General features: G+C 39.5%; 1 protein-coding gene and 1 long non-coding RNA gene across 3 annotated transcripts in view; one reads left to right on the top strand and one right to left on the bottom strand.

The window, feature by feature from the left end:
- Positions 1-14,805, top strand: part of LOC307218077 — a 136,905-nt gene that overhangs the window by 9,129 nt on the left and 112,971 nt on the right. The gene's annotated exons all lie outside the window — the stretch shown is intronic.
- Positions 76-14,805, bottom strand: part of LOC307217576 (serine/threonine-protein phosphatase 4 regulatory subunit 1-like) — a 40,341-nt gene continuing 25,611 nt past the window's right edge. For both annotated transcript variants that reach the window (XM_079979060.1, XM_079979059.1), the window contains 9 exons: positions 14,070-14,287; positions 11,932-12,021; positions 11,110-11,295; positions 9,847-10,008; positions 8,161-8,261; positions 6,956-7,076; positions 6,559-6,693; positions 4,698-4,839; positions 76-3,954 (listed from right to left, as the gene is read on the bottom strand). In XM_079979060.1, coding sequence (XP_079835186.1) covers positions 3,800-3,954; positions 4,698-4,839; positions 6,559-6,693; positions 6,956-7,076; positions 8,161-8,261; positions 9,847-10,008; positions 11,110-11,295; positions 11,932-12,021; positions 14,070-14,287 — 1,310 coding nt within the window. In that variant the 3' untranslated portion in view covers positions 76-3,799. The remainder of the gene's footprint in view (positions 3,955-4,697; positions 4,840-6,558; positions 6,694-6,955; positions 7,077-8,160; positions 8,262-9,846; positions 10,009-11,109; positions 11,296-11,931; positions 12,022-14,069; positions 14,288-14,805) is intronic.

Here is a 14,805-nt window from a genome sequence, read left to right as displayed (position 1 = left end):
AAGGTAGCCCTATTAAATTGCTTAGAAGGGTTCGCTATGTTATGGTGCAAGTCAAGTCAACAAAAGAAAGAGAAGTTTGGGAAAACAGTCATTGGATTTATTGAGATAAATATGAATAAAAAGTTACATAGATTCTATGTTTTGACAAAATCAGCGGCACTTCCAGAGTGTCTTCATCTATTCTGGGTCCTAAACATCACCTTTTACAGACATACAACTGCCACTTGGGCAGGATTCCAGGAGGCGCCAAATTTATAACCACATACAGCAGATAACAGCAGGTTTGATTTTGAGGCAAAATGGCTAGCGTGCTTTGGATTACAATATTTCAGTATTGCACCACTTATATTTTTCGCATCCCTTATCTAAAAGCAAAATCCTTGCAACTTTTGTGCGAGAGGGATGGCAACTTTTGCTCCTGGTGAGGTCCACCAAATTTCTTTTTACATAATTTAAAACAGAGTGAATGAATATGTTACTCCATAGCATATGTCCATCTGCCCAGAGAGTGATCTATAAGGTGCTGTCATCATGCACAAATTACATTGGGGAGCAAGTCAAGAACCATTGCTGCCCCCTTTTCAGTCATTTCAGTTGTTTATGCAGAAGCGACAAACAAGCGACTGTGAAATGAATGGAGGTTGTGACAGTGAAGTTCTTTGCTACTCTCACCTATTGCCAATAAGAAATGGAATGCAAAACACACAAAATCAGAAGGGGGGGAGGGTTTCAATGTTGGAAAGGTAAGGTGAGAGAGAGGGAAAAGTCGAAAATAACTGCCCAGAATTCTCTCTCCTCAAGTGCATGCAACTCTAGATTTTTAAACACCATTAAAAAAAAAAACAATTTAAGAACAAAAATCCCATTTTAAAAATGGTCAAAACTCCTGGATTTAGAAAAAAAGGTGCTATTTTTTAATGAAATTTTTGATTTGTTGCTTCTGCAAAATTAAGTTTAACAGCCTACTCATGCATAAGTGAAACTAACTAAACAATACCTTCATGAAAACTACTCCAACTTTCTAAAGACACATGGATACTTAGGTTATTTAGTTAGGCTAGTGTAGCAAAGGGTACCTATCAATCTAAATCTAACAACATGGCAGCCCAAACTGGATTATTTTAATGTCCAAACAGCAGACCATATACAATTCTTTTCAAACATTTCTATATACACTTAAAAAAAGATGATCAGTGCTGAAAAAAATTTAACGACCTGTTATGGTCAACAAAACTAAAAACTGGTTAGAACAATTTTAGAAAAATCTGAACTGTTAAAAAATACTTGTATGTTAGCATTAGAAAAAGATATTAAAACTACAAAAAAACTGACATTTTGCTGAAAAACTGCAGTCATAAAAATCATTTGCATTGAAGAGGCATTTTGTTTTAAACATATTAAAACATTTAAGTGTAGAACCACCTTGCAGAATTCACAGAGTTTAAACGTTTTGTACTGAAATAGCAAGGACACATTTCTAAAAGCATTTTAGGATCTTGCAAAGCAAAACGCTATTATAAACGTTAAACACTGTATTGCAAACTGGAGCACAATATTTCATAGTATTATGTCCAGAATTCAGTAGGCAATTGTGGCAAATTAAACCATAAAAGAAACAAATTGAGAAACATACCAGGAAGCAAGCTGACAATTCTGACAGTACAACCACTTAATGAAGCAAAGTTATTTGAGAGACCATAGTTATGCCCTAGCTAGATACCAGACAAACGCTAAACGGAAAATATTTACTTGCTGTTAAATGTGATTTTGTCAGATACCTTTAAAAAGAGAGATAGATTCAGTTATGCTTAGCCAAAGGTTACAGTGCTTCCTGTGAGGTTTTCTGCATTTAAATTCCAAACAGCATAATCTTATATCTTATCTACTTGGAAGTAATTATCACAAAGATCAGTGGGCCTTACTTCCAAGTTGCGTTTATGTATAATTGCGCTGTGAGGCTTGCATATTCAAGTAAAGAAAACTTGAAGAGGATACTATTTCATAAGACTCTACTGCAGAACTTTTCTACTTATGGTCAAATCATAAATAAATATTAAATTCCAGCAGCAATCACTCCCCTGAATAATCCCTGGTGAAGACCTATAACATATACATAATTTGCTTCTGTACATACAGTATAATCTGGGTTTCTGGATTCCACAGTCCCTAGAGAAGTTGTTTATTATGTATTTAAAGATTACATTTTCATGGGTATCCAAAGATGAAAACTCATGAGAATGGGCCTACAGTTGGGAACACAATGTGAATCAGCTTGTTGGTGTCATAAATTTTCCAGGACTCTTGCATATAGTATATGAACTATGCAATGTTCAGATTGCTCTGATCCCCCTCCGTTTTTCCTTTCCCGTTTATATTTCCACTGATTTATATCCCTTCCAAGACAATGTCACTCAAATTAAGAGTTTACAACCGTAAGCCAGAATTAGTGGGAAATTCAGAGCGGTCTGATTCCACACGGAGACAGAGAGGTCTTGGGTTTCCCTTCTAGCGGTGGTCCCCCACACCAAATGGAATGCCGCTCCTAATCTTCAGAACAATCTTTTTGAGAAGGATGCAGCTGGAAGGAGGTGGCTGAAAAGCCCCCACGTGGGAAGAGAAGGTCACACACAGCTCTTTGGGCAGGACACATTTTGTACCAAACTTTCCACCGATCTTTGGGGGGAGGGGGGGAAGCAACTCTCAAGACCCAAAGTAGAGAAACCCAGATTCCCAGATCTCTGACCTTGCACTCATAAACAAGCAAAAGCTTTTGTGTGGTTCTCCAGACTTTTGAACAAATTCCAATCATAGCCCAGGATTGAAGGCCCAACAGTCTATATCCGCAAGCCTCAAACCACTTACTTTGGAGTAGGCCCAACAAATATACAAGAACTACTTCAGAGTTAGTTGTTTGAGAACTGCAGCTTATATTAATGTAACAGCTTTATCAGAAAAAGATTGAGAGAAAACTGCAAGAATGAAGAAAAGCTACCACTATGAAATGAATCTCTCTCTCTCTCTCTCTCTCTCTCTCTCTCTCTCTCTCTCACACACACACACACACACAGAGTGACATACTCACAAACACAGAAGAACCAAAAAATGCTACAATTCACAAAAGTGAAGCCCTCTGTTGTTGTTAAAAAATGTCACGTCCACCCAGGGGGAATGAAAATTTACTTTTGCTCTAATAAAACAACTGTGCTGTTTTTTTTTTTTTTTTTTTTTAAAAATGGCTTACAGATATGGATTCAAGTTTTCCGAACTCTTTGACAACTTTCTGGATGAATTTATATAATAAAATGTGATGCCATTAGCAATGCAACAGTGAGTGTCCATTACAACAAAACGGGTGAAACTCCACATTTTCTATGTTCACTGACTATATAGCTCTGTGCACCACTCTGAACTGGAAGCCAAGTGATTAGCCTTCCCTTGTCTCTGAGTCACCATGTTCAAAAGGCATATTCCTGTTATCTGTGGTGACGATGAAGCAATGAACGTGTACAACTTCACACAAGCAATGCATAAATACTTTCTTTAGAGAGGAGTGTCCCTGCCCACATCCTTGAAAGGCAAAAAAACCAAAAGCTGTATGATTGGTGGGCATTCCATATCAGTATTGCCAGTCTGTAGATAAAAGGTCAATGTGTTCCTCATTTAAATGACGGTATTAAGAACAAGCCCTTTTCCCTTCGGTTACATTGGTTGCTTGATGCAGTCCTTCCTCCAGGTTCGTTGCCAAAGCAGCAACCTGTTAGCTGAGTCATCATTTTGTGGTCCACACAGACAAATGAAGTTAATTTTGCTTCTCAAGTGAAGTAATGTGCATATTATTGTGTTTTGGTTTGATGGTGGCAAAAAAGGAAACATCCTGGTCCCTGTCCGCCTGCAGAACTAGGACAGTCTCTTCAACGGCTTCAAGGTGAGGGTTGCCAACACTTCTAAAATATACTAGAATAGGGGAATGAAAGAGAACATTTCAGTCTGAACTACATTGTTTAGCACTTAGCTGTTCATTTAGTATTTTTCCGAAATCTTTTAACACTCTCTCTTGTCCAGATGAGCCCACAAGGGATCTTACAGTAAATTAAGACAAATTATAAAAAAGAGCCAATAAAAAGTAGATACAAAAAATTAAAATTACTAACAGTGCCAACCATACTCAGAAGCAAGTCCCCTCAATTTCAATGGGACTTTCTTCCAGGTGAATGGGTATAAGATTGCAGCCTAAAACCATTTACAGCAAGGGAAAGAAACACAACAGTGACAAAAGTCTGGAGAAACAAATGAACAAATTACAGCTTGCTGAAAGGCCATTAAGGAAAAGGCCAAATGGGATCCACTCGGGAAACTGGACTAGACTAGAAGGATATTCAGTCTGACTTAGCAGGGTTCTCCTTATGAGGATATCTCAATTTGCACTGGGTTTTCTGGGACATCAGAACCAGGAAGACACAAGTCTAACTGATTAATTCAGGGATCAAAGCTGTGAACCACAATAGGATGTATGTGTTTGGTGAGTAACAATCTCTATAAAGGTCTTTGTTGAAAAAGAATGAACAACTGAAATGCTCAAGTTTTTCAGATTACAATACAATTGTAATCCGAAACGAGTAGCAAAAGACAGCACTATTACTTAACTATGGAGATCCCACTGCTAGAAAACAGTTTATGTGTAGAAGGAATTAGCATACCTTTCTCCAACAATGTTTGCCTCAGAGCTTTAGCAAGCAGAACCCTTACATTTGGCACGGGATCGGAAGCCAGACTTAGAAGGCTGGGTAACAAGTGTTCAACAAAATGGTCAGCAGGCATGCACTCCTCTTCAACGACTGCCTGCAAGAGAAACCCATCACACATAAATGCTAAAACACCAAGCATCTTTTTCAATAAAAGCAATAATCAAGAGGTGGCATCTGCTGTGCACTAAGTAAGTAGCTTAGGAAAGCCACAAATTCTTTCAGCTTCCATGTGCAGAAAGGAGATAATAATAATGCCTTACAGGATTAAGAACAAAAAGAGATTTCGAGGAGGTCCAAAAGGATCTCTCCAAACGGGACGAATGAGTAGTAAAGTGGAAAGTGTAATTCAGTGTAAGCAAACATAAAGCTTACACCGGGGCAAAAATGCCTAATTTCACATAAGCATCAATGAAGTCTAAACTGGCAGTGACTGGCTAGGAAGAAGACCTTGGCATCATGGTGGAGAGCTTGGAAAAAAATGACAACTCAGTGTGCTGCATTTGTGAAAAAGCGATCACTAGGAAAGGGACTGAAAATAAAACTGCCAATACTGCAAACAGTTCTGATCAGCACACCTCAAAAAAAACAACACACAAAAGCCACTGTAGGGCTGGAAAAGGTTCTGAAAATGGTACCCAAGATGATTCATGCGGATGGAGCAACTCCATCACAAGCAACGATTGCAATATTTGCAGCTTTTTAGTTAAGAAAAAAAGGGCTCACTTGAGGTGTACAAAGTACCGCATGGGGCAAAGTAAGTGAGCACAGAAAAGTTCTTCTCCTTCTCATATAAGTCCTAGAACCCAATGTTATCCAACTGAAACTCTGTGTTGAAAGATTCAGGACAGACTAAAGAAGTGCTTCTTCACACAGTGCACAGTTATATGGTGGAATTTGTTACTCCGAGATGTAGCCATGGCTACCGACTTGGATGGCTTTAAAATGTGGCCAGACAAATTCACAGAAGATGAAGCTAGCAATGGATACTTGCCAGCATGGCTGTGTCCTACTTCCTGTAGTGGAGGTGACAGGCCTCCGAACACCAATTGCTAGGGGACAAAGTGTGCTTTTGGTCTTCCCTTAGGGATCTGGTTGGCCACTGTGAAAATAATGTGCTAGACTGCATGGGCGTTTGGTCCGATCTTATGATTACAAGAAGATAACGTTTTCAAGGCTCTTGGAACTCCCTAAGAGGGTACTTGAATGCAAAGTGTTTATTAATAAGAAGTATTCTCAACATCCCTCTCCAAGGAAGCACCTCCGTTTCCCTCGTGGTACAGTTTTAAGCAGCAATATAGGCCCTGATACATCAGAGCACCTAAGTAAATGGTATCAAAACAGGTGAGAAAAGTGGAGAAAAGGGGGGGGGGTATTGTGTAGTAGTTAAGTGGGATGGCAGAACCTCCACTGAGAGTCTTGATAGGACTTGCTGCCAATGGATTTGAGAACTCTTTTGCTGGTTTTAATTGTGTTCTCTCAGTCATGAGTGGTGCCCCTCTGAATAGGAACCATTCAAACTAAATCCTTTATCATTAAGAACCCCAAAGTGCCTTAGTATCTATCCAAACAGGCACAAATTTAATAGGCAGAAGATTCCATTACATCAATTCAAGATTATACATGTTCCTCCTGTAGATGTTCATGTCATAACTCTTTCTTACTTCACACAACTCAAGAGTAGCATGCACACAGTTTCCCAGGTAGTCTTCCATTCAGTTAGCTTCCATGCCCTGCTTAGCTTCAGCAGTATAACTATGTGAAGGCAATTCTGTTCTTTATTCACACCCTAGTCATGAAAGAAAGAAAATCTCACCTGGCAGATGAAGGCAAATGCTTGTCTTCCAACCCACTTGGAACAATGGCGGAACCTCACAATCAACTCATTAATGAAATTTAAACCCAGAGAGTTTGCACTGTTTGCATAAAATTTCTGTAATATTGCCACAACCTGGAGGGGGGGGGGAAATCAAAGGAAAGAATCAGGTCATGAATAGTAACAACTAAATGCTAGTGCAACAAATGCCTAAACGTTTTCCATATTTGTCCCTTAATAGTAATTGTTATAGTCTTTAAATACACAGGATAAATCACAGGAAGATTATAGTGAAAATTAGGGCAGCAAGAAAAAATATATATGTTAAAGCAGTCTTGTAAAACAAAATATAACATGTATAGCAAGTGTAGACACAGGGAAAGTGCAAAAAGCCTACCAGCTTGAAGGAGATCCACCTGACTTCAGAAACTTTATCTGAACAGAGTGTTAGTGCAATATGCCGCAAGTAGTCATATACGTCATTGGGGTTATAGAGCTCCAGTATCAAAATGAGTTGCCTAAAATAAAAGAGAAATAATAATTTACAACACTGTCTTATTGGTCAAAGAATCATAGAATTGTAGAGTTGAAAGGGACCCTGGGGGTCAGCTGGCCCAACCCCTGCAATGCAGGAATCTCAATTCCATCCAAGATCATACCAGACCCTGCTTAGCTTTGCAAATGTACTAGCAGTTTTATTGCTGCACCACTAGGATGGCCATTCTATCTTCTTGCTCAAGAGGGGGTTTCGGATGACTAACAATGCCTGGTAATTTATTTAGCAAAAATTTTATACTATTTCATCTAAGAAGTTTACAAAACATCTAAGACGTTTACACACAAAAACCCTAAAATAAAAGCAGTAAAAAGCCAAGTTATTTTAAAAACAATTAAAACCAGCTGTAAACTAAGGAGAGATTAGAACAAGTCAACATCAACATGTCTGGATATGCTTGCCTAAACAAAAATGCTTCAAGCAGGCATCAAAAAGCATACAGTGAAGGCACCTGCCTGTTGCGAAAGTGTCGGCTGGGCCACACCAAAAGAACAATTTCTTACAAGTGCACAACAAGTGCTGTGTGGCATCTGTAATGGTGCCAGTGCCACAAATCGAAGCTGTCAAGTGAGCACATATGGGGTAAGGGGATCCTGTAAATAAGCTCTTAAGGGCTTTATATAGCAACAATAACGACTTGAACTTGGCCCAGTAATAAATTGGAAACCAGTGCAGATCTCTGAGAAGAGGTGTTAGGGTCTCACTCCTATCAGCAAATGTGCTGCAGCGTTTAGAACATCAGCAAATTTTGAAAGCAAAGTACAAACTACTACCACTGTCTTATTAGACACTTTATATTTTGGAATCCACACAGCCGAAATTACAACCATAATAAGAAATGTTAACGGATATGATACTTGTCGCTTAGAACTGAGAACCTTGTACTGAAATTACAAGGTTCTACACTAGATGTCAGTGTTATTACACAGAATGATCGGCTGCATAAATTTATAGTCCTGCTTTTAAGTGGCCCTTGCTATAATTCAAAGCCAAATGGAAACCACTAAATAGCAAATACATACAAAACCGAAACTAGTTTCACTTACTCTGCAAGCTCATAACGAAACCGCCAATTCCTGCTGTTATCCGTAACCACAAATTCTTGTAGCTGGTAAAGGTACTCACGTCTTTTGTCAGCATGAAGTAACTACCCCCGCAAAACAAAATCCAAAATGAATTAATACTTCACAACTGAACCTATTAGCAACTGAGCATGAAGACTAGTAGATCATATTCAATATTAATCTAGCACAATTCCGAAGTATTAAACATTTCTTTCCTAAGAACAACTTTTCCTCATTCAGGTTAAATGCTAGTCTGCTGTAGAGTTTAGTGCTGGATCAGGTCTGGACTTTAGACTCTGCTCTGCCATGAAGCTAACCTGTTGACCTTGGGTTTGGCAGCTCAGACGTAACTTCATGAATAAACAACAGTGAGCATCAGACACGTGAGCTTCCACAATTTGATCCTGGTTTGTTCTTACTAAACAAGCCACAGTTCCCTAAGCTGTGATGTAATGAAGAACTGTGGCTTCCTTGAAATATGAAGCATAAGCTTCCAATCTCCTCCTCTGGTACATGAAAGAAGAAAGAGAAGGAAGCCCACAAACCCAAGACCAACAAGGGCTGCTCATGCAGTAGGAAACCATGGCTTCCAATTACGGCGGAACCAGACCTCAACCTAAGCTACTAAGCAGGGCTCTTAGGATAAAATGGGGAGAGAGAAAACCACGCCCAATGCCCTGAGGTATGTACACTACCCTAACAGAAGGACAATAATATAACAAAGAAATAAATCTCAGTAGTAATTTGTTTCTGACAATGGAAGTATCCCATTTCATTTGTCATTAATTACAAAGGTTCAAGTAGTCAAAACATTTGTAGATATTTCGATCAGTAAGCAGATCCTGATAATGCTGGCCAGTAATTATTATTTCACCTAACTTCAACTTATTTATGCAATGTGTTAATGATTTTAAGACCAATTTAAACATTACAGTCCCTGGACAGTGGGCTGCCTAAGCTATTCACCCGTATCAGTGCAGCAAAATACTTAAAAGCAAGGCCTATCTATGCACACTATCTACACACCAGAGTCACCTTTGCATTGAACATATATAGCATTTGCAGTTAGATATTACAGAGGTTTGGGCTGGTACACAGACTTAGGGGCCTTCAGTCACAGAGTGTTATCAGTGGGACTTCTCTAAGTATTATTAACAATGGAAAATCATCCATTATGCCCACTATGAAAGTGCAGATTGGGAAATATATTTTCTGGTGGTGGTGGTGATGGTGGTGAAAATGTTTATGAATTAGTTATCAATTTTTTCCCCTTTCAAAAATTTAACATCTGGGCTTTCTATTCAATTAGTACATCCATTTTTGACACTTCTTCAACCATATGAAGCAATACATAACAATGCAGATATGGACCGCACACCAACACAATGGGTTGCTATCCAATGCTGTGATAGCAGATTTCTGCTCAAGGAACCAGACTTTACTTTCCTCTCCTTCCTCCTGCAGCCCTTATGCACTCCCTAAATCAGCTCTGGAAGATCCCTCAATCCTCTGGAGCAGATTTTGAAGGTGCAGTTAGAGAGTGAGGAGTTAGCATGAAGTTAATCTTCAGAAATGAAACTTTTTTTCTCTTTTTTGGCTTTTCCATGTGCCTCTCTAAGAAAAATATAGCTGAAACAGCGCAAACATGAACAACTTAGCTCCATCTACCTTAAGGAAGTCATAAAGATGTTTAAGGATTCCAATTCGCACTTCATCCAGATCTTTTAAGAAGCCGTTGAAAATAGGCACTAGATCCGCTGCTGTTAACTGATCTCCCAAAATAACAGCCAGCTCGTGAATAGAGAAAGCGAGTGTCCGACGCACCTTCCACTGTAAACCGTTAACAAAAATGGAAAACAAGACTGAACTCTGCTGAGCAAATATTTCAAATTTAAAAGAGCTATCAAACCACGAGGGCAACCAAGCACAGAGCACTAGCTTTTTTTAAAGGCCTCTTCTCTGTCTTGTCCTTCCAATTTCCCAAGTTGATTGTGCCAGATTCTAACTTCATTCTTGGTCTCTGAACTCAACAGGGTCCAGGAGGATAACAGGATTAATTAGCTATAATGCCCACTGCTCCCCCCTGGAAATAGTAGAACTTTTTGCATGAAGACAGTAAAAAGCTGTGCTTTCTGGGAAGCTTTGCAAGAAGCAAAAACTTCCTTAGTCTCATTCCATAGCATAAAGTTATACCTCTGTAGAATTATTTGCCAACCTTCCACCTCAAGGTGGAAACGATTAGGGCCCCAAATACCACTAGCATTGAATCTGCCAGGAATATCATTTCTTAACTCGAAAAGAATTTGAGAGGGAGGGACATATATAGCAAGTTTAATTAAAAACATAATAACCTGACTCATGCAGTGTATCTGAAGAAGTGTGCATGCACACGAAAGCTCATACCAAGAACTAACTTAGTTGGTCTTTAAGGTGCTACTGGAAGGAATTTTTTTTGTTTTGACTATGGCAGACCAACACGGCTACCTATCTGTAACTGACTCATGCAGACACTGTATGTCATATAGATTGTTTCATTTTATCTTAAGCTACACAGAGTTCATGGAAAGCAAATGGGACATTTTACTTTTAAGCATAAAATGAACTTTGTTCTTTGACTGCATCGATATTGGCTAGGAAAGATGCTCTCTTCAACCTGCTATCCTGACAGCCTGAAGCTGGATTAGTTAAAATGAACTGTAATGTTATTATGGGCCAGTGAGGAAAGCAAGCACTTTATGGAATTTGAAAGGTTTAAGTTGTATGAAGCTTCTCCTTCTCCCAGTCCTTGTAGCTGATGGGAACTTTTGGGGCTCCGTTAGGCAAACTAGCACAGACGAATGTGCACTAAATATCTCATGCTCCTTACAAATCTGACACATACACCTGTAAAACATGCGGCGTTAAGGGATACTTGACTGCCATGTGCTTTACCTGTACATCTGATGCCAAGGTTTCGTATGTGTCTTTCAAACAATGCCAGTTCTGCCTACCAAGTGTTAAGGCCACACCAGGAAGGCTGTACGCACAGTGTTTTGCAATTTCCGTATCAACAGTCTGTGCTCGAGCAGGGTCCGTCATAGATAAGTACTGGTCCAATAAAGGCTGAGGTATGATATCCTGGAGATAAAAAAAAGTAAATTATTGATGATAATAATAAATTAAACCAGAGAAAGAATGTATCAGCACTGAAAGACATCTGTTCAAGTATAGCGTTCCGTCTCCCCGCTCCAGATGGCAACTGCACAGTGGAAACAAGCACGTGCAAAACAGCAGCAGTTACAGAATACACAGCAGGCCAAACTTTGTCAGCTCTATCATGGGAAATAGTTCATACACATGAAGTTCAGACGGATATGAGTTACAAATTACAACTGAAAATAGCAATTTGTGTGCATTATTAAATTATATAGAGAATTTGTTTGTATATTTTAACTATGCAAATTATACCCATAATAAACCAGATTTAGGGCTTGGTCACATGTTACTTTCTGAAGGTGGTGAATGAGACAGAGCAGGAAGAAAGCAGGACATGGGTGCATGTCCAAGAACGATCCACGCTCATAACCACGCTGAGAAAAGAAGGCCTGATCAGCCTTTAAGTCTATATTCATTGCAGTTCACAAAAGAAGCTTATACTTCAGATTCTGTCAGAACCAAAATACTAAGGCTGGCTTCTAGACATTGGTCTAAAATGTTTAATTTATGGGAGATGAACTTCCCTATAGCACATCATTAAGAAATAGTTGAAACAACCTGTAATTTTGATTTCTCTTCTTCATGAAGTGGATCATTCTTTTCTGCCTCTAAAGCTTTGTTGTCCCCACTGTGTTGCTCTTCTGAGTCCTGTAAAAGTGCATAATATGCATTTATGGAAAGAACAAAACAGTATCTGGGGCACCGCATTAAAATTCAGTACAACACGAACAGTGAACATCTATGTAAAAACTGAATCCATGCTGCAGTGCTAAAAAATGTAATCAAAACTATGCTAAGCCATACAAAGATGTAAGCACAGAGAAAAGGTTCTATATTCATACAAGACTTAAAAGGTTCCATGACACCTATGGGGTTGTCTTGATTTGTTACTAGCCCAGTGAGTCTAGCCCAGTGGTCTCACAGCAGCAGTTCCTCACTGGAGACTTATGCAATCCATGAATTCATGAATGCTCTGGGGGATTTTCTGACAGAGCTGGCAGTTCCACTAAGGCCCTTGTCTTGCTACTGCATGGCAAGATGCAATGGGCCACTGATGTGATCTCTTTCAATCGTATCAATAGCCCATGTTATATGAGCAGTTGTGGACAATGGGGCAGGCTGGATCATGCCTAGAGCACAAATGACATGGAACTCTGCAAATAACTTGCCACATGAAAATGTTTCTGTTTTCGTTGGCCTATTCAAACACATAACTGGTTACATGTTTTATTGTGTTTCATTCTTTTAGATGTTTTTAAATGTGTTTATTCTACTTTTAATTTTAATACAAATATGTTTGCCACTCTGGAAGGGTGGGATATAAATTTGATGGGTAAATAAAAATAAGATGACTGAACATGTGTTATAGCACATAATCATACCTATTCGGTGGCAGTGAAGGTCTACTTTACTGCCCCCACTGCCATGACACTGAGCGGTGTGAAGTTTATTAAGCTCCAACCTGGTGAATGGGTTATTACAATTCTCCAAAGCCTGCAGCAGCAAGCACCATGAGGATAAAATTACTTACCTCTGCAAAGTCTTAGATGCCACTGTTGTGATCAGTCCTGATGAAGTATCCAATGCACCACCTAGACTTTTGGGGGGATAATTTTCAGCTTCTGAGGCCTGAGGATGTGGACAAGGTGCTTGCAGTGATTTGACTAACTGTGTGTCCTCTCAATCCTTGTCAGTCATGGCTAATTTGAGGTAGCCAGGGGACATGACCAGCTGTCCAGGGTACGATGGATGCACAACTGCATGAGGGGTGTTGCCTGAAACCTTATAAAAGGGGCAATGCAACTCTCCTTTTGAAAACCCACCTTTGACACAGAGATATACAACCACTATAACCTGGTTGCAAACATGCCCTCCCTAAGCAAAGTGTTTGAGAGGGTAGTGGTGGCTCAGCTTTAGGCACACTTGGAGGAAAATGATTGCTAATACCACGGATGGGGACGTAGTCCTCCAGATGTTGTTAGACTCCCAACTCCCATCATCCCCAGCTAGCATGGTCAAAGGCTGTGGATTATGGGAGTTGGAATCCAGTAACTTCAGGGTCCATTTCAATCTGGATCCAGGTCTAGCTTGGCTACTTGATCGGCCAGAAGGATGGCCTTTATTAGCAAGGGACTCAATATCCCAGCATCTTTTGATACCACTGATCATGGTATCTCCCTGGACCAGCTCTGGGTTGGAGGCAGTTTTGCAGTGGTTCTATTCCTATTTATAGAACTGGGTTCTGAGAATGTATACTTAATTTGCTCTGGTACATATTGTAGAAAATTCCACGGTTCATTCGTTCTTCTACCCCATCTACCATGATGATACTACTTTCAACATTTCCTACATCCTACTGAAGGTGCCATTCTCAATGGCCAATCTATAATTTTCAGACTCCTTTCTCCTGGGGATCTGCCAGTCTAAGCATTTATTTGAAGCATTGCAAGGCCTTGGTATTTGGACTGGTTTCAACGGGCTGGGATAAAGCCAGTACTCATACTCAGTTGTGTTTAGATAAATACACAGGCATGATTTAGTGCACTCTGCTAGTTACATTTGGCTGCTATTTTAAGTTTAGGCCCAGTGCCCTGCATTTTCAGGGTGGCAGGCTACAAGTCAGAATAAGTAAGTAGAAGTCTTTAGTGGTACAAAATGACTGACAAGCCATTAACCCCCCCCTGAAAAAAACTTACCATATTTTTAATCACAGTTGGACTGGGTGGGTTAATTGCCTCATCCTGGCTTGGCAATGATGATAAGGTGCTCTCATTCACTGAACTGGGATCAAGGACCAAGCCTGGTGTGTCTTCTGGGTAGTTCCCATTAACTTCTTCATTCTGCTTGATCTCATAGCAACCGACGGAATCAAGGTGAGCAGCTCTAAGTGCAGCAGACAGTACTTGAACCTGAGCTGATCAAATGGAACAAGTCCCATTAAGTTTGTTTTCATGCATCTCCTTTTACAAGTCCTAAAAACCTATGTCAGAAAACCCCTCTCAAAAGGAGCAGAACAAAGCTTTGAAAATTGAACAACGAAAGAGACTGAGAACTGCAAAACTTTTAATATTAACTTATTACACAGTAGTTCTTGAAAGGGATAAGATCTATTCTTCACAAATTTGTCTATCAATGCCACTGTGCCTATACGGAAACTCTAGATTCAACTGCATTTTTGAAAGATTATAACTTATTTACAGATTAAGTATAGGTTTTCAGCAGCAATCCTGTAAGCATTTACATGAATTCAAAAAGATTACTTCTGACTAAGCATATGGGATTCTGCTGTGAGATACATAAAACACCACAAAGATGACAATACAGAAATTTAAAGTTCACAGATGTAGAGAGGACCTGGCCCAGGGTTTTTTAGATCCCAAGCTAACCCCACTATTTCCATTTTTAGTACAATAACTAAAACCTCTTTACTGG

This window comes from Podarcis cretensis (genome assembly GCF_951804945.1).
Source record: "Podarcis cretensis genome assembly, chromosome: 6".
NCBI lineage: Eukaryota > Metazoa > Chordata > Lepidosauria > Squamata > Lacertidae > Podarcis > Podarcis cretensis.
Note: the sequence above shows the minus strand (reverse complement) of the source record. Positions and strands in the feature narration are given on the sequence as shown.